The sequence below is a fragment of the Micropterus salmoides genome, unplaced genomic scaffold (genome assembly GCF_014851395.1).
Source record: "Micropterus salmoides isolate LMB-PRFRI ecotype aquatic unplaced genomic scaffold, ASM1485139v1 Ms_hic_scaffold_6, whole genome shotgun sequence".
Lineage (NCBI taxonomy): Eukaryota > Metazoa > Chordata > Actinopteri > Centrarchiformes > Centrarchidae > Micropterus > Micropterus salmoides.
Window position 1 is genome coordinate 4,078,876 of NW_024044348.1, and position 24,794 is coordinate 4,103,669.

The 24,794-nt window shown below is 41.8% G+C and overlaps 1 protein-coding gene across 1 annotated transcript in view; it reads right to left on the bottom strand.

Moving 5' to 3' along the window:
• herc1 (HECT and RLD domain containing E3 ubiquitin protein ligase family member 1) overlaps positions 1 to 24,417 on the bottom strand; it is a 78,813-nt gene extending 54,396 nt beyond the window's left edge. The window contains 21 exon segments of the mRNA XM_038701101.1: positions 1,796 to 1,916; positions 2,038 to 2,152; positions 2,262 to 2,435; positions 2,646 to 2,870; positions 4,179 to 4,370; positions 4,784 to 4,916; positions 5,642 to 5,794; positions 7,842 to 8,063; positions 9,527 to 9,652; positions 10,650 to 10,815; positions 11,106 to 11,240; positions 12,140 to 12,311; positions 12,745 to 12,889; positions 13,219 to 13,346; positions 13,653 to 13,796; positions 15,384 to 15,480; positions 15,856 to 16,167; positions 17,549 to 17,743; positions 17,907 to 18,002; positions 18,991 to 19,967; positions 24,178 to 24,417. Coding sequence (XP_038557029.1) covers positions 1,796 to 1,916; positions 2,038 to 2,152; positions 2,262 to 2,435; positions 2,646 to 2,870; positions 4,179 to 4,370; positions 4,784 to 4,916; positions 5,642 to 5,794; positions 7,842 to 8,063; positions 9,527 to 9,652; positions 10,650 to 10,815; positions 11,106 to 11,240; positions 12,140 to 12,311; positions 12,745 to 12,889; positions 13,219 to 13,346; positions 13,653 to 13,796; positions 15,384 to 15,480; positions 15,856 to 16,167; positions 17,549 to 17,743; positions 17,907 to 18,002; positions 18,991 to 19,941 — 4,002 coding nt within the window. The 5' untranslated portion in view covers positions 19,942 to 19,967; positions 24,178 to 24,417.
• Between the last annotated feature and the right edge of the window lie 377 nt (positions 24,418 to 24,794).

Below are 24,794 nucleotides of genomic sequence, written 5' to 3' on the forward strand. Positions count from 1 at the left end.
ACTATTTCAACAAGTGTTATATTTTTTTGTTTGCATAAACATTAAACTAATTACAGCCAATTCCTTATGTAAACATGAAAACTATTACGTCAAGCATGCATTATCTGGAACGCCCTCCCTCGCCACATCCGCCAGGCTAACACCACCTTTCCCATCTTTCAAACACGCCCTCCAAATGTAACAGAGTTAAAAATGCACTCTAATAATTCATATTTTTAAATTTGTACCTGTGGATTTTATCTATCATTTAATGTCAATAAATAATCAATTTTATCTCATTGAGTTGTGTTTATTTATCTTTATTTTTGCTATTTTTCCCTGTGGAAATGTCCTTAGCTGCACACTATCCCTTTTGTACCTCCTAAGCTTCCGTAGTGCTCGTCTCCCTCAGTCTCGTTTTGCACCGCTGAGGGTAAAAGTGGGAAAGTGCTGCTGGGCTAATGTACTGTTTTCTTTGGAAATTGAACCAATGACGTTTATAGCTTTCAACACATTGTGCGATGTCAACACAGTCATGTCACGTAGCAGTTTTGTGTTAGTTTGACCTTTAAAATATGTTTCATTTTAACTTTCTAGCCGCCATTTTTACCACGGCAGGCGGGCCGTGTCATGTGACCAATGTAGCTCGTCAGAGATTTCAGCGTCTCTTTCTTTGAGTAAACACTGTATTTTTGTATGTTTAGGAAGCAGAGGTGCAGTAAGAGGAAGCCAGAAGGCACTTAATGTGTATTGTGTTCTACATGTATGTGTTTGTCGTCTGTTTATTAATGTAATTTTCGTTGTCTCCATCACCTCACCCACACACTTTCTATTCAGCCCACCAGGTGTCGCTGTTATGCTATTTTGCTTTAAGGAAACGTACTGTTTTTATGTAATTGTTGCATTTAATGCTTAATATTTTCTGAACAGTGTTAATGGCTCTCTATGAGTAGTGAGCAAAATACCTCATGTAATGTATTTGTAATGTATTTTAAATACATGAAGTCTCGTTTTGCACCGCTGAGGGAAGCAGAGGTGCAGTAAGAGGAAGCCAGAAGGCAATTAATGTGTATTGTGTTCTACAGGAGCCAATAAATTGTGAAAAAGAAGTAATCTCGTGAGTGATCCTTCACACACCCCCCTAACCACACCCGTTACACAAACACACCTTTTCAACACTGCATTCTCCGGTGAACTTCCTTCCCCTCTCTCCCTCCTCTTCTGTTTTTTTACAAATTACTTTCATCTTACCCTCTGTAAAGCGTCTTTGAGTCTTAGAAAAACTCTATAAAAATCTAATATTATAATTATAAAGATTTCATATAAGTAACGCAATGACCCCATGCACAATTACATAAATACAAATGAGTCTTTCGAAGACAGCGATAGTAACTGCAATGAGCCAAGAACTGACATAAATACAGAGGAGTCTGCCCAGTGACCCAAACAAACCCACGTTGCATACTGCGCATGGAGAGACGGGCGATAACTTTGGTTGATGGTGGGCAGTATTTGTCGTGTGGTAACCAAACCCAGTTATAGTAATAAAAATGTGTACAGTAAAAATAAACATATGGAATTTTATCATGGTTTCATCCCTAGTCACAAAGTCCTTTAAAAAAGTAAAATATTAAAAATAACAAATGACGGAGCTTAACAACACACACAATTTCACACATCAGACAACAGGAGGCGAGAGGGGAAAACACAGAGAGAAATTCTAACAGTAGTTTGAGAGACTCTTAAACCAAAGGCAAAATTAGTGAATAATTACAGCTGACATATAAAAGGTGACATATTAAGGTTGTTTACTCACCCTCCTCTCACGCGAAGAGGATCTCGTCTGGATGAAATTCATGTTCTTACAGGCCAATAAGCGGTTTCGCACCTTATAAACACTCCGATAGACCTCTGCAAGGGCCTTAGATGGTTGGTACCTGAAGGGAAAACAGAAACATACTTGTGACATGGTATCTTTAATTAGGCTGGTACAACCTGGGGGAATGTGGAAACTTTTAATCTGACATATTTTATTTACATATATATTTATTACAGTACCTTCCCTCTCCACAGCCTTGGCTCAGCAGCCCTGTGTGCTTTAATAAGGCTGCCAACACAAACCTGGTCACAGTGTCTAACAGGGACTCATTACTGAGAGACGCATTGTCCCAGTCTGCAAAAGAACACACAGTACGTTCAGTACACGGTCACTTACATCTCGAGGCTGACACCTCTAGCACAGAGACGACACAATTCACTGTACGCTTAGTCAAAAGGTAGACCTTTGCTGATGGCATAGTCCTGCATGTTGATCCAAAGGCTGTTGGCAGGTTCTTTAGTGGAACCCAGAGCCAAATCCACCAAGACACTCAAGTCAGGACGCAGTGTGCAGTCAAAGGGCTTCTGCTCTTCATTGCCAGAAAGTGCCGCCTCCAATAATGAGCTAATGCAGGTGTCTGGGGGACAGAAGTGAAGTTACAGAGGAAACAACAACTGAAAAATGGAATTAAAGTGCAAAAGAAGAAACACATCCATCTTCATTAGTCAATTAAACAAAAGATCTTCACACAAGTTGGGCAAACAACACTCAACTGTTAATGTTATTACCAGTGATGAACATTTTACTGTCACTCAACATCACGGTCCTGTATCTGTCCGCTCCCTACCTAGCTGTGGGATGTTCATTTCCAAGCCGTTGCTGAAGAGCGGCGTCTTGAGCCAGTAAGCAGTATCCTGTTCCTCCAGCGAGTTAGGAGCTCCCTGCAGCATCCCGCCAAGGCAGCGGCCCACCAGCAGGGCGACTGTCCTCTCCAGATCCACGAGCCACACCCAGGAGAGCGCCGCCGGTGGCAGGGACATTCCAGAGGCTGGCTCCGCAAAGTCAGAGGTACCTGGAAAGTTAGAGGAAGGACGACAGCATAAATTCTATTGCCCACAATAGTAAGGTTTCCAAAAAGTATCACTTTTGAGGGATAGTAGGGCATTGAGAGCGCTACACTTCTTTATTTGTACAGTGAAAATGTCAAGAGCGATAAAAGAAATGTCATTTGACACTTAACAGCCTCAGTGCTAACACCTTTACAGAGTTACAGCCATGTATTATTTAGAAAACTACTAAATTACATTTGGCAAGGGCTCATAAACCAAAAATCTTTCAGTGGTGCAACCTAGCTTTGTTGCCAGTACGCTCATGTTAAACAGGCATGTACATTTATTACACGCAATGTGATCTAACAGGCCTACAAGCAATTTCATGTGAGTGAAACGGATTCTGTATTTAATACGTTTGAAAGGAAGGTGCAAACCGCCAAGTGATGGCTGCTGTTATCGTTGTGAGAAGGAGACACAGCCGTAATGAAAGAAGACGTAGAGAAATTAACAATATTAGATATTATTATTCCATATCCAACATACAGAAAATTTTTATTTTATTTATTTGATGAACTATATGAATTGAATTAGGGTTTTTTGTATTTTCCTTGAAGCTTTGGCGATACTGTTGTGTTAACATTCATGCCAATGAAGAGAATTTCGTTTCGACCTGACTTCTTTTCTCTGTGAGATAGAAGAATTTAGAAAAGCTGTGTGTCGCTGCAGAGAGCCCCCAGCTGCAGCAGTGCATGGATCACGCGTAAAATTCATCCAGCCAGAGGGAACGATCACCAGCTGTTCACAGCGCGCCGGTCGTAATAGCGACACAACCCATAGTAGGTATCGGAGAGGGAATGGGGGCGTTGGGGCGTACAGGGACAGGCGATGGCAGAGCAACGGGGCACGCTGCGGACGGTCGGTGATCGTTCCCTCTGGCTGGATGAAGCACGATCTGCTGGCATTTCCTCGCGTCTGGGTCATTCCAGCATACTGTATCTGTTGGGATTTCAGGCAGATTTCCACATACTCGGGACGCACTGAACAAAACAAACCAAGGTTTTTAGGAAGTGGCTGCTCGCCCTCCCGACTCTCCATGGAGGAAACCATTAAAACACGCAAAACCCTCAATACTGCCACCTCCATTGTGTTTGCTCCTGTTGTCATCTACGCAATAATTCTTAGTTAATCACCCATAACAAGTACAACAATTACACGTGCAATATTTTAGAATGCACACGCAATGTAGTACTCTTTATTCGGGGTGTTACTAAATCCGGCCCTTGGTGTTCTGATGATTTGCCAAGTGTAGCTTCTGGTTTCATGCTCACCATGAAGAGGCCACTGCAACTCCTGGTCCTCCAGAGGGGACGCAGCAGGCAGCAGTCTGTTGAGGCGGTCCAGAGGAGGTAGCAGGTCCAGCAGGTGACTCAGCAGAGGCCTCGCCACTGACACCGGAAGCAGCAGCAGGGAGTTGATTATCTGGCACAGCATGCTGCCTGCCGCTGACACGTATATCACATCTGGAGATGATGGAGACATGATCAGTATTCTGAGTATTTAAACAACTGGTAATGACACAAGAAAGAAACATCAATAAATGAAAAAATGTCAGATTACTTTACTGGGGTTTGGATTGTAAGTGAGGACAAAAGTACAAAGATGAGGTGGCAGTTTACTGAAAAGTTTCTGTTAACAGTGAGTAATTCATACTAGTTTAATATCAAAATATATAACCATAACTATTTCTCTGTTGTTTTGCACTGTCTTTGTGTAAGTAACATGAGTCAAAATGTAAAAAAAAAAATAAATAATAACCTAAAATTATCAAGCAGATGATAAGAGGGTCAACAGACTGAGGTCATGATAGCAACAGAGTGAGAGACGAGGACGCATTTCAGCCTTGCTGCAAAACAGAATAATTGCTTCTCTTCACCTTGGAGCTTCTCTCGTATGCTGCCATTCCAGGAACTCTCTTTTATCAACGTAGCTGAGCGGGAGAAGATATCTGTGGCGTGAGGCAGCAAAAGCTGCAGATGCTTGTGGAGTAACGCCACACTACTGGAGCTCTGCAGAAAAACACAAAGGACATAATGTTTTATAACTCATATTTTCACCAACAATAAGGTGACTTTTCTAAATTGAACTCTGTGGCCTTGAGATTGTTAACCACTGTCAGAAAAAAAATCTGTCAGAAAAAAAATCTGACATCCTAAATAAGACATACTTTAGGAAACTGCAATTCATGAATTCATTTTGTCAAGATTTAGCTCACAGACAAAAAAGCTATGGAACTAGGAGTTTCTTTGCTTCATGCATCCGTTATAAACTGAGTGTCTTCGTTCATGACAGGCAATTCAGTGTCATTTTACGCCTCATTAACAACTCGCCATGTGAGAGCTGAAATTCAATGTGCAATAAAAAGCACAAGAAGGCATCAGTCACACAAGACCTTTTGATCGTGTAAACACTACTGTCCCCGTAATAAAACTCTAATCTATTGAAGAGAGAGCAAATGTTTGAACAGACTGCACATAGACAAACAGAGAGAGTCGGGGGCGGCTGTGGCTTTAGGAGGTAGAGAACACAAGTAGGAACATTGGCGGTTCGCTCCCTCCTGGCTCCTCCAGTCTGAATATCGAAGTGACTTTGTGCAAAATACTGAACCCCAAATTGCTGTTCCATCGCTGTGTGAATGGGTGAGAGTGATGCAGTGTAAAACCGCTTTAAGTCGCCGGAAGACTAGAAAGGCGCTATACAAGGACAGACCATTTTACCATTTGAGTGTCCATACCTCAGTGACAGAGTTGATGTGGCAGTATGCCAACAGCTGCTTCTGCAGGGAGCACAGGAGTTGGTGGAGGTGAGCTGGTTGGCTGCTGTCAGAGGAGGACGTGCCCTGCTGCAGTTTATCGCTGTTCTTCTCCAGCTCACCAAATGCCTGATCCTGCACAACACAAACACAAATCACATATGAACAACTACAGATTCAAAGATACTGCGAGTAGAAATTCATTAAATTTTTTTTATCAATCTACATATGCAGAAGGAATTGGTCTAACTGTATTATAGCCAAAGGGAAGCAGAAAATGTTCAGCAAGCCACAATTTGCTCTTGGCTGGTTATGAAAATTACAGAAGCTCTACAGAATGGGTCCAGAATTAAAAGCAGTCTTAGACCTGATCAGACAGAAAGCGTTTTGCAGGTTTTAAAACACGAGGTGCCTTTTCGGTTGAATTTGGAAAAGAGCGGTGTGCTGCGTTTTTTTGTTGTTGCTAGGCAACCACCAAATCAGCTGTCTGGTCAGTCTAATCAAAGATTATACCTAGTATTAATTTTGTCAGCCCTTTTAATGTCAAATGTCCTTGTTAGTTTTTGTCATATTAAGTCCATTGTATTTTATTTTTTAATCAGGTTTTAGTTGACTAAAAGTCTGGGTATTTTAGTCAAAAGAAAATCAAAACTATTTTAGTCCAGTTTCAGTCATTAACCATCATTTTAGTCTTTTCTAATTCATTAGTATAATTTTGCATTTAGCATTTTGGTCAATCTGCTCAAACCGTGACCACATGGGGTGGTGGTGTAGGTTGGCGGTTGGGATGAGGATGAGCACCTCTAAATCTGTGGTCATGGTTCACAGCAGGAAACTGGTGAGTGCCAACTCCAGGTAGGGAATGAGTCCTTAGCCCAAGTGAAGGAGTTCAAGTACGGGGTCTTGTTCACGAGTGAGGGGAGACTGGAGCAGGAGACTGGCCGGAGAATCGGAGCAGCGGGGGCGGTACTGCACTCGCTTTACCGCACCGTTGTGACGAAAAGAGAGCTGAGCCGAAAGGCACTGCAAAAAACTCTGTCTGTCTGATCAGGGACTTAGACCCAATGACTTTCATGTCTTGGTTTGCCCTTCTAACAATTTTTATTTTTAGATTTATTTTCACATCTGAAATCACTTCACATCAATGCATTCCCTTACAATTTACAATTTTTATTAATATAACAGGAATTAAACAAATGGTGAGCATGGACTAATTATAGAGGTTGTAAATGGCATGAAACTTTCCTTATGAGATACAGAGAAACATTACTTTTACCTTTTTTTGTAATCTGGATTCTTGCTATCTTACTGGTCATTTAGACCAGTGGTCCTCAAACCTTTTCACGTCAAGGACCCCTAGACCACGGACCCCCATTTGATAAGATTTTGTTCTAGCATCGCCCATTTGCTTTTAGATGTTTTATTTCAGAAAGTGTATGAAATCCATGACCAAAATAGTCATGCGTTCATGTCTCATTGTGTTGCTTATGGATGGAATTATAGTAAAAATAAGTGATTCCCCTTTTTGCTGGAGACCCCCTGGAACTCCCTCAAGGACCCCTGGGGGTCCCCGGACCCCACTTTGAGAACCATTGAGATAGACCACCTAAATTGAATTTGAATCAAGTCACTAATGTTTTTTCTTAAATTATATTTCTTTATCTAGATGTGACTTTCCCAAAACAGAAAAAAAAAAAGAGGAACAAAAAGGGAAAATACAGCAAGAGGCAATGATTCCAAAAAGAAGGGACTCAAATGCAGAAAGCCTCGCAGTCTAATTACCATTCATTGCTCAGGGCTGCATAATCACACACACTTGAAAAAGCCTGTGGGTGGATATGTGTGTGTTACAATCAATAAAACGCCATCTTTAGAGAACGAGGCACAGGAACAAGCCGCTGCTGTGCCAGGAAAAAAGGCAGCAGGTGATAATAACAAAGGATTATATATGACTCATGCCTCTGCCTCCAGCACTCAAATACTGACAGAAGCGAGGGAGACAGCAGAGTGTTACAATGGCGCTCTATATGTTGACTTCACTGATTACTTCCTCCTGAGCAATGTCTGACTTAATGACGATCTCACAAATAATGCTTTGTTATTGACTAACACACACGGTGAAATCAATAAGAGCGCACTCTACTCTCTCTGATAAGAGCTGTACCAAACATCATCTACTTACTGTATAAAAGCCCAGGTTCCTGAGCAGCGTCTTCATGAGGATTTCAGCCAGGTGGGTATCAGGGTGGCCTGCTGTGGCGCTGTATGCGGTATCTGGGGAAGCTGCAAAGCCCGGGCCAGAAGAAAGTACCTCTGGACCATCAGCAGGAGAGCTGTAACCCAGGAGCGAGGCCACGTGGGTGTGGTCCTGGAGACTGGTCAGGATGATGTCTAGCTGCATCCTCTGTGGAACAGACACACACACACACACATTTCAAGACTGCTGACCAGATTTGAAAAACTTGAGCCTTTAACAGAACCAAACAACAGTACTTGATTTTAAATGTCTTGGTACAGAGGGTTTATACAGAGGCCAGGTTTCAGATAGACGTCTAAATTCTTCTGTTGCACAAAGCGGTCTATATCTTGACCACCTCAGGTAGGATATTTTTCAACTCAGCACTGTTAACAAACCACAAATTATGAGCCGTGCTGTCCTCTTTTGTTGCCATTCGGTGCAACTAAGCAGCAGCCGTCACTTGAGCTGCAATGATTAGTCAATTAATTGATTAGTCGATGAAAATGAATCGACAACTATAGTAATAATCGAATAATTTCAGTCATTTTTTAAGCAAAAATGTGAAACTCTTCCTAAAATGTGAGAAATTGCTGCTATTCTTTGTCATTTATGATGTAGTTTAATAGTTTTGGACTGTTGGTTGGAAAAAAGAAGAAATCTGAAGACATTGCTTTGGGCTCTGGAAAATTAAGATGAGCATTTTTCCCAATTTCTTGACATTTTATAAACTAAACGATTAGTCGATTAATCATGAAAATAGTCGGCAGATTAGTCAGTAATGAAAATAACTGTTAGTTGCAGCCTTAGCTGTAACTGACAGTTACAGTTACAATGGACTCTTAGCTCTGAATTAGACTGGCGCAAGGGTGGATAATTTATCTAAATTGCTTTAGACAAATCTAAAAGCACGATTAAGAGAGTCCTACTACACTACAGCCCGGTCTAACATATCTTTGTATAACCGGCCCCAGGTCAGTCACCAGACCAATAATTCAGTAATCGGGGAAATAGGCCAATGTACAGACAGTCAACATGTTTGGCCAATGAGAAAAGGAGGCCTCAGCTGGGGGTTATCACAGCCTTAAGCAACAGCTGATTACACTGCTAGAAAAAATAAATATAACAGCTAGAAAATTCTAAGCTAAGCAGCTGAACATTGAACAAAATTGAACAAAAAAACAGTTCTAGGTTCTTTTCAACTTATTTCATTTGTCATGTAAAGTGTTTTTGAGAAGTTAAACCCCAAATGGTCAATTTAGTTTTTTATAAACATTAAAATAAAATTTTAATAAGTACTGGTAGGCAGATTTTGGATAGAGCCAGGCTAGCTGTTTTCAGTCTTTATGCTAAGCTAAGCTAATTAGTTCTTACCGATTGCGGTGTAAAAGCTGCGTGTGTCATCCATCACTGACCTGACCCTACTTTCAAAATCTTTCAGTGCACAAGACACAACAAATGAGGCACTGGTAAATGTATTCACACATTAGGTGCATTCATTCATCAGCGGCTTTTATCCTGGTGGCTGGTTGCTACAAGTTTGCAAACCTAAAAAGATTCAGAACTGCTGATTTCAAATCCATGTTTTAAAAAGCAGGAAGGCTATTTGGGTATTAGGTGGCATAGGGTACCTGTCCTTTGGAGAGACTCTCCCATCTGTCAGGGCCCTGAGGCAGCAAGGAGTGAAGAAGCTCCATCCTCTCTCTCAGTGGAGGCAGCAGCATGGTCGCCCCCACAGACAGAGTCTCAATCACCGCCTGATGGGACAAACACACATCCACATATTGTCACTGCTTCAGGTGACGTAACAGATTCAGAACTTGTTGACATTTTAAGGAATGACTGTGTCATTTCCTCTGTGTTAATCATGTAAAGAACAAGATGTTTTTCAAGCAACGTGACATGAAAAAAGCATTTTCCAACCAAAGAGGGACAATTCACAGTAAAAATGTCAAACTAATAAAAGCAAGTAGGCTACCTAATTGTGCTAAATGTAAAAATGTCACCATAAAGTACGTAGGCCCACTTGCTCTGGCCTTTGCGCTGCATGACGAGACGGCTGAAACATGATTGAGGGGACGGACTCGCCGTTTGTGGCTTCATGAGATTTTGCGGTTCAAGAGCCGAGATGGCTCGGCGCGGTGTTTGTCCCGCCCCTCCAGCACTGTGATTGGACAGCTGGGTAAAAAGTGACGGTTACGAGCGCAGCGTTTTCCTCAAAGTTGAACATTTTTCAACTCTACCGAAAAAACAATGCTCATCACCCATCGCGGCTAAAAAAACGCCCAGCGCCTCGTCACGCTGCTGCCGTTTTTACCATGTGGCGCTCCCATTGCAATTAATTGAAAAAAAAAAGGCACTGGCCTCAGGAAAAAAACGCTGTGGTGGACACGGGCCCTTACATCCTACAATGTGTTCACTGAGTTTCCTCGATTTAAGAAGGTAAATTTTTGAAAACACAGAGGAACCCAAATTTTAATACATTTTTGGACCTCAAACATTTAGTCAATAATTCGATTATTGATTCTCAGATGTGAGGATTTGGTGCTTTTTCTGTATTACATCTGTGTAAACTGAATATCTTTGGGTTTTGGACTGTCAGTTGGACAAAAGAAGACATTTGAAGACACCACTTTGGGCTTTTTAAACCAAATAATTAACTACATCAGTTTTTTCCTGGTCTCAATGTCTGTAGGTTACTTTGCTGCTGACAATTTCCCCCCATGATCTACAGCGCATCAATTTTCCTCTTACCTCCTGAATCTCATCTGGGACGGAGGAGTCCATCAGTCTGAAGAGCAGGTTCCTCAGGGGCCTGGCCTGCCGACCTAAGATACTGGTGGCGACGCCCCCGGCCAGAGCCAGAGCCAGATGATTGGACAAAAGCCGAAGGCACAGCTTGAGGAAGTGATGATGCTCTCTGCAAATACAGAAAATACTGAAAATTCAGACCTTAAAGTAATATTTTCTATCAGTATATATCTAGGCATATTTATAATTTACATTTAATCTACATTTGAAAAGGAAAGAAGGTGTACTAGCATGAGAAAATGTACAACAAATAAATGCAAGTAATGGGCCATAAATACACAGGTTTATCCCCTAACTGTTCTAAATCTCTCTTCACTTTTGTCTTCCACAGTCTTTGTTATTCTGCTTTACAGAGCCGTCACATGCAGTGATGGAGGCTTTCAGGCTGTGTGTACTTACCTGGATGAGGGGAACGGGAGAGGAGGGACTTCACTGTTGATGCCGTCACAGTAGCGCTCGAGGAAAGAGCGCAAGTGGGAGAAGGTGCTTTCTTCAAGGTCGACGCAGTAGGGCCGGTGCCACGCCACCACTTGCCTAGAGGGCCAAATTGAGTCAATATTAACAAGTGCTCTAGTTCTTCATATCATAAAGTTTTGAGCCTCACATAAGACAGATTAAAAGAAAAAAGGTCAAAATCAAAGCAGTAGAGCTTTAGATATTCTGACGTTTTTGGCCGTATTAAGGGTCAAGCTCCAAAAACGCTGGATCCTACAACTCCCACAATGCAACTCAATGGTATGTCATTAGATCCCCGTTCCTTTCTAAATGCCCACTTCTTCCAAACCCCACACCTCCAAGTTTGTATCGCAGTTAGTCACCTTAAGCTCAAACTGAGAAAACCCTGGTGACATCTTCAGGGATATTTTTCAAATCCATGGAAGACATTATACAACTGTTTCCACAGGCTGATTAGTACTCCTTGTGAAGAGTACAGCCAACCTTAGTGCCTTAAAACCACTTCAACGCTCAGAAAACCTTATAGCTCTTGCTTATATTTTTATATTGACGGGCTGTTAATATTCTGCCAGGGAAACATTATATCCTGTAAACAATGCATATTAAAATAAATGTTACACACGTAGGAGTTGGCCATATGGATAAAAACCTCTATCACTGTATATGTGGTTTATCTGGAGATTTAATATCACCTGCTGTCACCTTTTCTCTGAACCAAAATAGCAGCGTGTTTGTTTTGAAACGGACAACATGATCCTGGAAGTTAGTTTGTGACACAGAAGTGTAAAACCTGCCCGCAGACTGACCTTTGACTCATATTGCTCAATCCCTATTAAGCAAGTCCCAGGGTGTTGTGTCATCAGCACTCGCCTTCACCCGCCCTCCCCCTTATGTGAATATTTTCTGTAACACCCAGGTTACGGTGAATACGGTTACCTTCGCTGATAGTCAGTGTGTTTACTCTGATGGTAGCTGACCTGTCTCTGGGCAGGGCTGTCCACGCCAGGCTGTGGGAAGTGCCGGCTGAGATCTGCTGCACAGCGACTCCATCCAGGCCGACAACCTTCTTGGGCTTGGTGATCGGCCCCGTGGAGTTCCCTTGGCCACACTGGCCCATGGAGTTGTTGCCCCATGCATATACTTCATTGTCTACGTTGTGGTTGAGTAGAAAAATATACAGTACAATATTAGATATACATACAAAGAGTACGGTATTTATATGTGCTCTATATGAAAAGACAAATAAGATCATTTCTGTTATGAATTGTGTTGTAATGATGTAAAAATAAAATTGAATAGATATGGCTATATGAATAATAATAAGGCAGAATGTAGTTGATGTTACATAACGCAGTTCTGTCACATGTTTAACAAACTCAAAAGTTAACTGTGTCCGCAAAGTAATATTCAAACTGTGATGGACAGAGCCAGTGGATTTAGCATGTGCTGTTACACTGAGCGTTGATCCCTGACAGCATGCAAATCTGTTTCCGTCGACACAGCATTTACAGTCATTTACAGTTAACCATCTACAGATATGCTTTTAATGAAAAGAGAGAAGGACAGAGTGAGAGAGAGCTACCATGTGACAAGGCCAGGCAGTGACTGTCCCCTATGGAGATGTCCACCACCCTGGTGGTAGCCAGCTCCTCGATTAGTTTGGGTCTCAGTGCTGTGGCCTCAGAGGAACCACACCCCAGGCAGGCACCACAGCCCCAAGCATACACCTAAAAACAAGTGACATGAACCAACACTAGCAGTTTATTTCCGCTATTCTCATTGCAAAGGAGTTTATTTTGGTCTTTTCCCCAGACAAAAACTACCGTGATGTAGAAACGGTGAGACTACATCTTTGAGACAAAGCCATGAAAGAACAGCTAAGTTACATAACAAGTCCTGACCTTAAAATATATCACTGTCCAAAACAGCTGTCGAAAGGAATGCTGCATGAAACAACTCCTTTCGGACAAGAGTTTAAAAACGTCAAGCCACTTTTTCCTCAACAAACAGCAGCTTTTCCTCCTACTTGGTTTACAAAGCAGTGATGATGTCCTACCTGGCCGGTAGAGGTTAAGGCGAGAGACGACTGGCTTCCTGCACACACTTTTCTGATGAACATCCCTTGCAGGGCCTCCACCACCTTTGGCTTGTAGACTCGATTAGTATCACCATGACCTAGTTTACCTGCAACATGTCGGATTCATTTACAGTAGGAACACATATGCTCACATTTTAGTGATGTGCAACAGTTTGACATTTCAACACACTGAACACATTAAAAATACAATAGTTAATAGTACTTTTTTAAATGTTTAAATACTTTGTAAATTCAGAGCGTACAGAAATATATATAAGTATTTTACACATACTATAGAAATGTACATACTTTGGAAAATGGTCCTATTCAAAGTGCAAATAAATTTACAGAACAACAGTGATTTAAGACAGACATTTAACAACACAGTTAGTCCCGGTTAAGGGTTTACTCACCGTTGTCTCCTCCTCCAAAGGACCACACAGTGCGTCCATCCTTTGACAGTGCAATAGTATGAGAGCTACCGCATGACACCTCTCCCACATTGCTGATGTCTTTAACCAGGGTAGGAATGTTTCGACTGTTGCTGTCACCGTGACCTACAATCCCAAACAATGAAAAAGGTCAGGCTGTTTACACACAAAAAAAAATATCACAGAACACAAATGCAGAGTTTTTCCTTTTCTGAACCAGCAACTGTAGCCATGTTTCCATCCAACTGTCATGAGAATTTTAAGCATTTAACTTTTGAAATGTGGAAAAAAAGAAAAAACTAATGAAATTTGCGAAATATGTGCGTTTCCATCAGCTGGTTTGGAGCGAATAAACCAGGCTACGGCGAGCGTTACGTCAGTAGTTTACGTTACGCGTGGCTGTAATAAACAGGATGTCTGGATTCCAAACCAGAAACAAAACCAGTCGCATGAACCTGATGGCCACTGATCTTAGAAAAATGGAGAGGTTCTCAGAAATGTGTTTCAAGCGGGCAAGTTGCTACCAGCACGTTATGGGAATATCCTGTGTGATGCAGAGTTTTGCATGCCTGCCGAGACTTGCATGAACTTCCAAATAATGGTGATATATGATTTGAAGTATGTATTTTATGAACGTTTAGAGTCGTTAATATTTTATTACACTCAGATTCAGCAAAAATACGCAGTGATTATCCCGTTTGATCAGTGTGCAGAGCAAAGGATCTGAAAAGGACCTTAAAGAGGTGAATGCATAATTCGGCAGAACCTGCCCAGATTTGCAGTGCGTGAAATTTTCGGCAGGCATGCAGAACTCTGCAGACGCCGACAGCAGAAACAGCTGATCGGTCCTGAGTTACAAGTTCACTACGCAAAAACCACCTCAAGCGAGCGTAAAAACGTTTTTTCGAATTTTGCCGTTTCCATCAACCTTTTCTGATGCAATACTTCAAGATGTACATTAAAAAACGTTGATGGAAACACAGCTTGTGACCGCCAGCATCTGATGTGCATGAGACACCCAAACCCACAGTTTTCTACAGTATGTAAACCTGCTCATCAGGGGCATCGATGAGTCAGGATACAGTATGCCATAGTCCTGCATAGTCAGCAGCAGCAGGATACAGGGTGTTAATTGTGTACATTTTGAGCCATGTACATAAATCTGACATGAAAATATATCTGTCACTTGCTTGTGAGTTTCAGGAACCTGGTGGAAACACCTCATAAAAAGCACAATCACCTCCCCCTACTATCAGACACAGAATCACAAAGAACATTTACTGCCATGACACAAAGGGGTGGATGAACACCAAAAGTTTCTTTGATAAAATAAAGAATATTCTAATCAAAACTGGAGATTTTTGAGATTGAGTATGTTGCTAAAACCTCTGCAGTCTGGGTAGAAAGTAATCGCGTTGGCAAACTATTTATTATGAGTGTACCCAGCGAGATCTAGAGAAGGTAACACATAGTACAAGTACAAAGCTGTGAGGCTGACTGAACCCTATAAATCCCTATCTGATCCACCACAGACTGACTGATAGCTATCATTAATTAACTAAAAACAGCTGTGTTGCTAATCTGAGTGTCAATTATTATTAATATCATAAATTATACAGAAACAATCAGCACGTCTATACTGGGAATTAGTTGAAAAGTACAGGTGTATATTAAGAGATTACTTTTATTTTAGAAATTAGCTCAGCAACTTACCTAATCTTCCAAAATCTCCTTCACCCCACGTGTACAGCTCTCCATCCTCGCTGACAGCAGCACTGTGTCTGTAGCCAGCAGACACACAAACCACCACCTGACACAAAACACAAGCCATACACGTTATCACACTTTATTACTCCCAGTAAATACACAAGCAAAAGCACATTTCCATATTTTCAAAGGAACCATAGAAGAAAGCAGCTTATAAGAATTATTTTTTTATTTTAATGCACCATCTGGATTTTTGTATTCAGCTTATGATTATTGCAATCTACCAGCACAAGTCGCGTTGTGACACTATTCCTGTTTCTGGTGCAAAAACATCTCACGAAGTGGCAACAGAAGATAGTCATATCTAAAATACCTCTACTCACAGCTGCTTTAAAGTCATTACTGGATATAAAAGAATACTGCGTGATAATAAAACACCCTCTGTTAAGCTGTATACAAATGCTGGGTGATACCCTACCTTCCCCTGTAGTGGCCCCTGGATAAGTTTAGGGTATTTCTGTGTCGAGCTGTTTCCGTGACCCAGTTTGCCATAATCACCGTCACCCCAGCTGAACACCTCACCCTCCGTAGTGAAGGCCAGCGTGTGGCCATCTGAGCCCTTGGATGACGACACCTTCTTGATGGCACGGTGGGGTTCAAAGGTGAGCTTCTTGAGCGTCGATTGGTTGTTAGAGTCCCCGAGGCCCAATCGGCCGTAGCTGCCCTTCCCGCAGGCCCGAACAGAGCCGTCGGAGGAGATTACAAAAGTGCAGTACTGGCCTGCCTCAATCTGCAGAGAATGAGCAAGAGTTGTGCGTTTGTGTAGTGAAAGACTGCAGGCTGACTCAGCATTCTCACGCACCAGTGTCACCGAGTGAGTGACACCAACTCGCATCCTCCTGACCTGATCGTGGCAAAACGCTATGGAGTGATGCTACAGTACATCACAAGACAGAATAACATATGACTGTTTGTGATTCCTCCTTTTTTAAGAGTCAATCGGCACATTGGTAAAAAAAAATATTTTGTGCAACCTCATTTTAAGGCATCAATCAGGCTAAGAGGCATCAATCATGGCTTCCTGATATTGTACAGACGTGAAGTGCAGAGATGCAGTAACAACAAAAGTTGGAGGGAAAATTGTGAATTATACGGTTTATAACTGTCGGAGTTTCCTTTCTCTCCTAAAAGAAAAACAGAAGACATTGTAGAAGCGAAATAATAATATTGATGCCGTCTTCTCCTCCAACTTAAAGCAACTACAAGGTGTTTTAACTGGTTCTGAAACAGTGTCAATACAACGCTGATGCCTCTTTATGACCTATACAAGCAAACGAGAGTCAACGAGTCCAATTCCCCTCAAAATCTGACAAACAGTTTACACGATTTGAGGCTATGTTTACATTTCCCCAGGCCAAGTATCACAGTGAGTGGTACGTTAGCCAGTTAAAAGGAAGCAGGAGGCCTTGCTACCAAACTATATCTTGCTGTTGGCTTATTATTATGACGACGTAACGTAACCAGGGAATGTTTAGCGTTCTTAAAAAAATTACTTTTTACTGAGCAATCTAGGCATACTAACAGTATAACAGTAAGACATTTTGTTCCACCATCGTCATATTACAATCTTACATAGCCACAAATAGATTAGATCAACTCATTGCGATGCATCCTGCAAACAGCTGTTTAAAATAAAAAGTCTTAAAAATAAGTTGCGTCTTTCTCATATTTGCTTACAAGACAAATGCACACGTAAGCCAGCAACACTACGACTTCTGTCCACAGGGGCGGCCAGAATCAACACAAAATGAAAGTTCCCTGTAGTTGCTTTATTGAAGTCCCTATCTTTGATCTAACAAATTCAGCGTATCACTTTGTTTTGATCTACAGCTGTAGTTCGTCTTTGGGAGAACCAGAGAAATTTGAATTTGAATGCATTATCATCAAATCATCACGTCTTTAAAGCTTTAAAGCAGTATAATTAATGCCTTCACGGGAAAATATTTTTCCCTTTTAAAGTCATCAAACTATTTGCCAAATCCTAGCAAAATTTATTTTCAAGCTCATGTTCTCCATTTCTCGTGATGAATACAGGATAACAGATGTTTTTATCCCTCAACATGTGCAGACATACTACAGCTACAGCACACGTGTGGACTGTTTCTTCTTACCGTCTGTGCATCAGCGAAGCTGGCGGCCAGCTTGGGCTGCAGGATCTTCTCCTGTGTACCCTCCACTAGCTGGTGGCTGCTATTACTGCCCCACACATAAACCTCACAGGTTTCAGACACCACAGGTGCCTCCCCCGTCTGGATGCTGTCTGGACTGACGCAGGTGCGAGAGTAGTCTGATGCCATTCGACATACCTGGAAGAAAAGGACCCGATTAAAGAATTTATTTGGCATTTTAGCACAAGGATCTAAAATAAAAATCCAGCTATCCGCTTTTCTATATTAGCATGTTTAGCTGTTGTGTACATACAGTATAATAATCCAAAATCCTGAATGTGATGCTGCTTAAATTCCTTACTTCTTCAAAAAGACAGAGCGCTGCCTCATACAACGAGCACAGGCCATCAGAGGTCCGTGTGGGTTCTCGCCATTGGCTGCGATCGGCTGAGGAGCCCTGAGACGATCCCAAACACAAATCAATGTTTAGACCATTCACAGCTTCAAACCAGTTAAACCAAGAACTAAAAATCTTTGAAAAAAAACATGAAACTTGAAAAGTGTATGACAAAAGGTTGAAGAAGTTTTATTTCATGCTTTAATAATCAAGTAAATTGCTTCACTTATCACACCTTGAGCTCATAGTACCTGCGCATTAAAGCATATAGATTAGGGCTGCAGCTGACGATGATTTTAGTATTCGAAGCTTCGATAGATTTTTTTCAACGATTCATCAATGCGTCGTTTAAGAAGTACTTTTGAGGCGACATAAGTTTCGTTTTACGGCGGACGGACTGTAACATTACAGAGTTGTTGTTTTCTTTAGCTTGAAATAATAACATACTTTGGACACTTTCTTCTTTGTCCCTGCCTATTTTCTCTCTCTTCCTCCACTTTGCAAACAGCTCCATTATAATCACGTGTAAGCGCGATGTGCGACAGTAATAAATGTCCCTGCGAAACAGTGTGCTGTATAGTTATATTGATTAAAACGAAGCACAGATGCAAAGAATTTGTGTCGAAGCATTTTATTAATCGATTTTATCGATAAATCGTTTCAGCCCTAATATAGATATAGACTTAATTTTGTTGCTCATTGTCCGGAAAGTTGTTTGCCTTGAGGTAAAACAAATTGGTTAAATGAATAGTATCTCATTTAATACTGAAAAGAAGGAGCATAACATTTTTTAGCCCATTTGATGGCTCAGAGCAATGAAAATAATGTAAATATTGTACATTTATAAACTTATATTTATATACTCTTTATTCTAACTATTTTCTATAATTATTTCTATTCCTGATGCCTTGATAAGTGTGCAACTGTGACAAAAGAATTCAATAAAGTATTTCTGATTCTGAAATAGCTGTCGAGGATACTGTCTTTGATGTAAGCAGACGGTTAATAAACCACAAAAAAACTTCCAATATTGTTAATGTTTACGTACCAAAGAGCGTCTCATCTGCATGAGGATGTTCATGAAACAATCATAGCCGATGAGCCCCTCCTGGTTCTGTAGCACCTTATTCTCCTCCATAGTACTGACCACAGCTGATGCAGCCAAGGCCATCTCAATCCACTCCAGCAAGTAGCGCAGGGAACCCCTCTGGGAAGCCAGCCCTAGCAGTAGCTCTGAGGCAAGGCGTCGCCCTAAAATATCGGCCCCAGAGTTTGGCATCGTCACTCCCTTCAGGAAAGTGGTGACCTGGGCCAGGCAGTCCAGGCCCATTGGTGGGATCTTGCTCTCATTGGCCAGAGAGAGTGGTGGCAGGGAGCTAACCACATCAATGGCTGTGTGAATGACATCATTGCACAAGTTTATGTTGCCCCCAGGACCTCCACCAGGGCTAGGCGGAGGAGGCATCATCCAGCTTTGGCGCAGCAGAGCAAAAAGAAGGCTGAGGCCAGTGCGAACACCCATCTCAATGAGGGCGTCGGTGCTGGAGCGTGGCCGCTCGCTGACAGAGTGCAGATCGGCCGAGCCCGAGTTGTTCTCTGGAGAGTGCTGCTGCTGCTTGACCTTTCCCTTGTCGTGGTACTTGTTGGAAAGCGCGTAGAAGATACGCTGGAGCACCAGCACACGTTTGCGCAGGGCAGCGGCAAAGGGAGAGTCAGAGCAGACCATCTTGGCCAAGGCCAACTGGCTGCTGAGTAGAGCATCGAGGTAGTGCTCCTGCTCATCGCTGGAGAGGGATTCACGCTCGAAGTCTGGAAGCTGGGGGCCCTTCAGACACAGCACCTGCTGGGGCAGCAGCACAGCCTCTTTGTTGGTCAGCAGCTTTGAGTAGAGCACCGACACTCCCTCCCGTGTGGCTATGGACTCGCTGTCCTCCGTAATCCATGAGCTGTTCAGGTGCTCCAGCCATTTGAGTTTCACCGGGGGGATCATTAAAGCCATGGCATGTCACTCTGGAGCCATCAGACCTGAAGACATTGAGTCGACATCATACAAAATGTTGATATCAAGCTTGTGAACAGCAACTTTCTCATCAAACACGTGAGCTGGATGGCAAACATTTTCCTTAAAATGGACCTTTGTGCTACCAAAACAGATGAGTAACACAGTCCAGGTTGTCTAGATCTGCCCTACAGTCTTTGTAACCTGGTAATGGTGTGCTATCTTGGCCAGGTCTTCCTCACAAAAAGAGATTAATCTCAAGGGAACTCTGGTTTAAATAAAAATAAATAAATACAGAATAGGGATGTCTGCTAAAAGAGAAGTTCTAGCCTGTTTAAATAATTACTTGCAAGCTGAAAGCATCTCTTCTGAATAAAATTACTTTCTGGGAACTTCAGGGCAGCACGAAGTGGTAAAAAAAAAAATAAAAATCATTTTCACTGAAAGAAGTATTAAAATCACGATGATGTGACATTTGTTGGGGTCTGTACCAAATGCACATGTTTTCCTACATCTGGAGAACAAGATTAGTAGGCAGGGGCATCTCTGCAGCACTCAGTACTTCATTATGATGCTGGTTTTTTTACCTAAAAATAGCAGCTCCTGCGATTTGGATATTGCATTTGGACATACTGCAACTTCAATAATATTTTGATTAATTGTTCATAATCTAATAATACATTCAGACTGGTCCTTTCTTGTAAATTGTTGGTCAGTTATGTATACAGTGCCTGAACAGATATTTTTTATCATCATCTTCTGTGGTTTCGCTGCCTTAGCAGTTACTACAAATTGGCTTCACATAACCGCACAAAAGCAACACTGTTTAATAGAAGCACACACACATTACTGAACTGAAAATTAAATTCATTAAAGGATGATTTCACTGAAACATATAATCTTATTTACTCCACGTAGGAGCAATTCTGCAAGGTGCATATTCATATTCAAACTCGTGCTTTGTTACTATCAGAATAAGTGACACCAGTGAGGCCTGGAAATGTTTGGCCACAGGAATAAAACTACACAAGGAATGAAAGTATAGAGATTGACAGATATAAACAAGAAAAGACTTTCACATGGACTTGCTTCTTTTAAACCTACTCTATTGTTGTATGTCAGTTTGACTCATTTTACCTTTTACGATAAAGAAAAAGACATTTAACCTTTCTTTAATGCTATGAAATGTAATATATGTATATAATGTAGTATATATTTTCTTCTCTGTTATGTTGTATCTGGAGCTGCTGTGACAGGTGAATTTCCACAGTGAAACACAGATCAATTTAAAAATCTTATCTTCATGAGGCTGGGTATAATATATTTTTTATATTTCCGATTCTGCTCAATCAATCTATGGACGTGATCGAATCCCAATTCAGATTAGGTCTCTGCAGCCAACCCTACTGCTTCTGCTGCCTTCCAGTAAGTCTTGACATCATGTACACCAGGTATAAAGACGTGATAAACGGCAACATCACCATCTCAATACGTTCATAAAACGCTCACGCTCTTGCAGCTGTGAGTAAAAGGGTTATAATCACTAAAACTCAACACATGCTGGTTCAGATTCAAGTGTTGTTCACACACTGCTACAAGCTGTTGTTGTTGCAAGAGGTTCCAGAGTCAAAGGACAATGCACCTAATGAGCGACGAGGCCGTGAGGTTTCCTGTATTAACAGGTGTTCCTCATACCAATCTCTATCGTGTACGTAAGTTAGGGTGGTACCTTCAATGCAACCACGAACAAGAGCCTCAGAAATAACTTCAACTTCAATCAGCACTTCTTTAGGAACAAACTAAAGATTTAGTGAAGTTTGGTTTGTATAACCAATGACAGATGAGATCCATCATAGATTTAATGTAATTACTGTAAACTGCAGCCTATTATCTCACTGCTGGAATAATACCCCTTTCAGCGCCTACACTGATTTATCTGACTTGTGAACAGAAACTGAAATAACTATGGAGGCGAGCGGTAAACTGCATGTGGATTGACAAGACGATGGACCTGCTGACAAACAGATTGTGGGATGCATTGACAGCCTCTACTATATCAGTCTGGCCTTATCTGTAAGATTAAGTACAGTAACACACAATTTGAGGTTCAGCAGCTAGTATGATTTTTTTTTTAAGTTGTACGCCAGGTATAGCAACCAAAACAGTAACATTCCTGGCAAAAGCAGACAAAACCTTTCAACACTGTTGTGGCAGCTTTATAATGAATAAGCGGGCAAATCACAAGAGACTCAGAAGTGACGTTAGTCAGTTGCACAAAAGAAAAATGTCTGGAGATATGACCGGCAAAGAAACAGAAGAGTTACCAAGGGTTGTTTTTGTCACTACACTGCTGCTAAGCCAAACACAAGTCTAGTGTGAGAATGACTTGATCTATCGGTCAACCAATTAATTGGGCCGATATCTGGCATTTTGAGATTATCAGCATCGGCACTCACAAGGCCGATTTAAAAAAAAAATGTCTGCAGACACATCTGTGTCTTTCTGCACGTAGGTTTTGTGTCGTCTCTGTTAACTTTTTCCATCAGTAGTACGTTCTATAAAGTCGACATATTTGGTTTTCTGAAACGTTTTCAGGATTTCAGCAGCAGGTGCGCCGTATGTGGAGGAAGCTTGTTAATAAAGCAGCCTATGAAGATGAAACCAACGTGGTAAGGCTCCAAAATTAGCAGCAGCCACCACCAGCCAAACGCTGGTAAAATATGCAAATGGAGGGTAGATTCACTTCATCACCAGCCAAAAAACAATGGTGATCTATTGAGTGGCTGGTGGACTTTAAGCATTTTGCACCCTGAACGTGGTAGCTAATAAATGACATCTGCACTGGTGTGTTCACTGTTGCTTTACCTGGTCCGTCTTGTAACATAATAGATAACAACTCTCTCTGTGTTTCCCTGCAAAATGCTAAAATAAGTCAGCAAATATACCTGGGTTGCCGACTGTTAATATATATGGGCGGCCTGCCTAAGTAAAGTCTATGTGTGGGAAAACACTGACCGTAGAGAATAATGCAGCTGAATGAACTTTATCCCATTATACATGACATTTCCTTGATTTGATATCGGCATTATATATCTGCCATTGGCCGCCCTGCTCTCTAAATATCGGCATCGGTCATTGAAAACCCATATCAGTGGACCACTACTATCCACAATGGTCATGTCATGGGAACAGACATGATAGTGATTTTTTTTTCCCATAATAAAGCCTATATGAATTACAGAACCACGTCCTTCTCTGACAAACTGACGTGGAAATGCTGCAGACTTGAACCAAAATGCACCTATTTAAGCAGAATATCCCATTGCATTTTGTAGCAAAATCATGTTCACTAATAATAATAATCCATACTGTGTGAAGCTGTGGTTCACCATGGGAGTGTGCAGACCAAGACACCGAAGAACTTGTGAATACTCACTGCAGCCTGAGTTACTATAAATCCATCCTCCTGTTGTATAAGCAAATATAACGACTGAAATATCGCAGAAATTCTGTGCTTGCTGTCATTCTTGCTGCAGGTTATAGTGAAGGTGAGTGATTCTTCAGACCCTCCTTCAAGGTGTTAACAGTCACTCAGATAAGGTTACAGGCAACACTTGAGTTGTTTAGGCACTATTAGCACCTTAGCTAGCTAACAACTCATCTGCAGCAACGGGCCCGAGCTAACATCGGTATAATTTTGCTTGTTAGCACATAAAACATCAAACCACCGGCAGATGACATTAGACAGACAGCTAGCAGAGAAGGATGCTAACCAGCTTGTTGGGTCAGATAACAAGACAGTTAACAGCTAATAACAAATCACTGGCGTTACAATGAGACTAACGTTAACACCAACCTTTAACTAGCTGTCGTGGCAAACAAAACACGTCAGCGTTAAATGTTATGTTGTTTGTTTATGTTTTGTTGCAACAAATCAAAAGATGACTGTGAACTGACGTTATTGTTTACGTTAGCTAACGTTAGCTAACTTTCCTCACGTCACTCAGCTAGCAAAGCATAAAATACCTGAACACAGACGTAAACCCGTGAAGTGCAGTCATGACAGGGCGCTAATAAATAAGATATGTAGTCGTACTAGTGCGCAAACCCGTCAGAAAAGCCCAACTCCGGAGAGCTTGCGCTGTTTTGGCCAGTATTAGGTTGGCTTATCCGCTGTATCATAGCAGGTTAGCTCGCTAGCTCCACTTTCTAGCTGGAATAAAATTGCTCGCTTACCAGTGTAACCGTCAGGGGCCTCCTCTTCTTTGCGTTGTGCTCGCACAATAACCTAACTGTGCTTCATTGCATAAGCAGTTGAGACAATATCCGTACGCTTTGGTAGCGTTATTGTGAAAGGAGAGAGAAGCACGCATGGATTTCCATGCCTCCGCCCGCCTCTGCCGTACCTTCCACCGCAACTGGGAGCGGAGAGCAGTCCGCTCAGCCACAACCCTCCGCGAGCCCCAGCGCAGGGCGGTGACGCGGTGACGCTGGGACCTGCCTGTCTCTCTGTCTGTCTCTCTCTCTGTCTGTCTGTGTGTCTGTCTGTGTGATGACTTTCCTGTCTGTCTGTCTGCCTACATGCACTCTCTCTGTCTCCATGTGCTGTCAGTGTTTGCTCTCATGGCATATAGTCATTCACGCCCACAGAGACAAAGGGGCTGAAAAAGCGCACAGTCGCCTGGTTTTCATCAATATGTAGCCAAAAAACCGCCATCTCACTGTTTTAAATACCATTTATGATACATGCAGTTTGTCTTGACGGCTTCACTGCTGTCGTTGCATGTTTTGCATGATTAAATTAAAATGTGAGTAAAGGACAAAATTTTAGGTCTAAAAATAAAGATGACAAA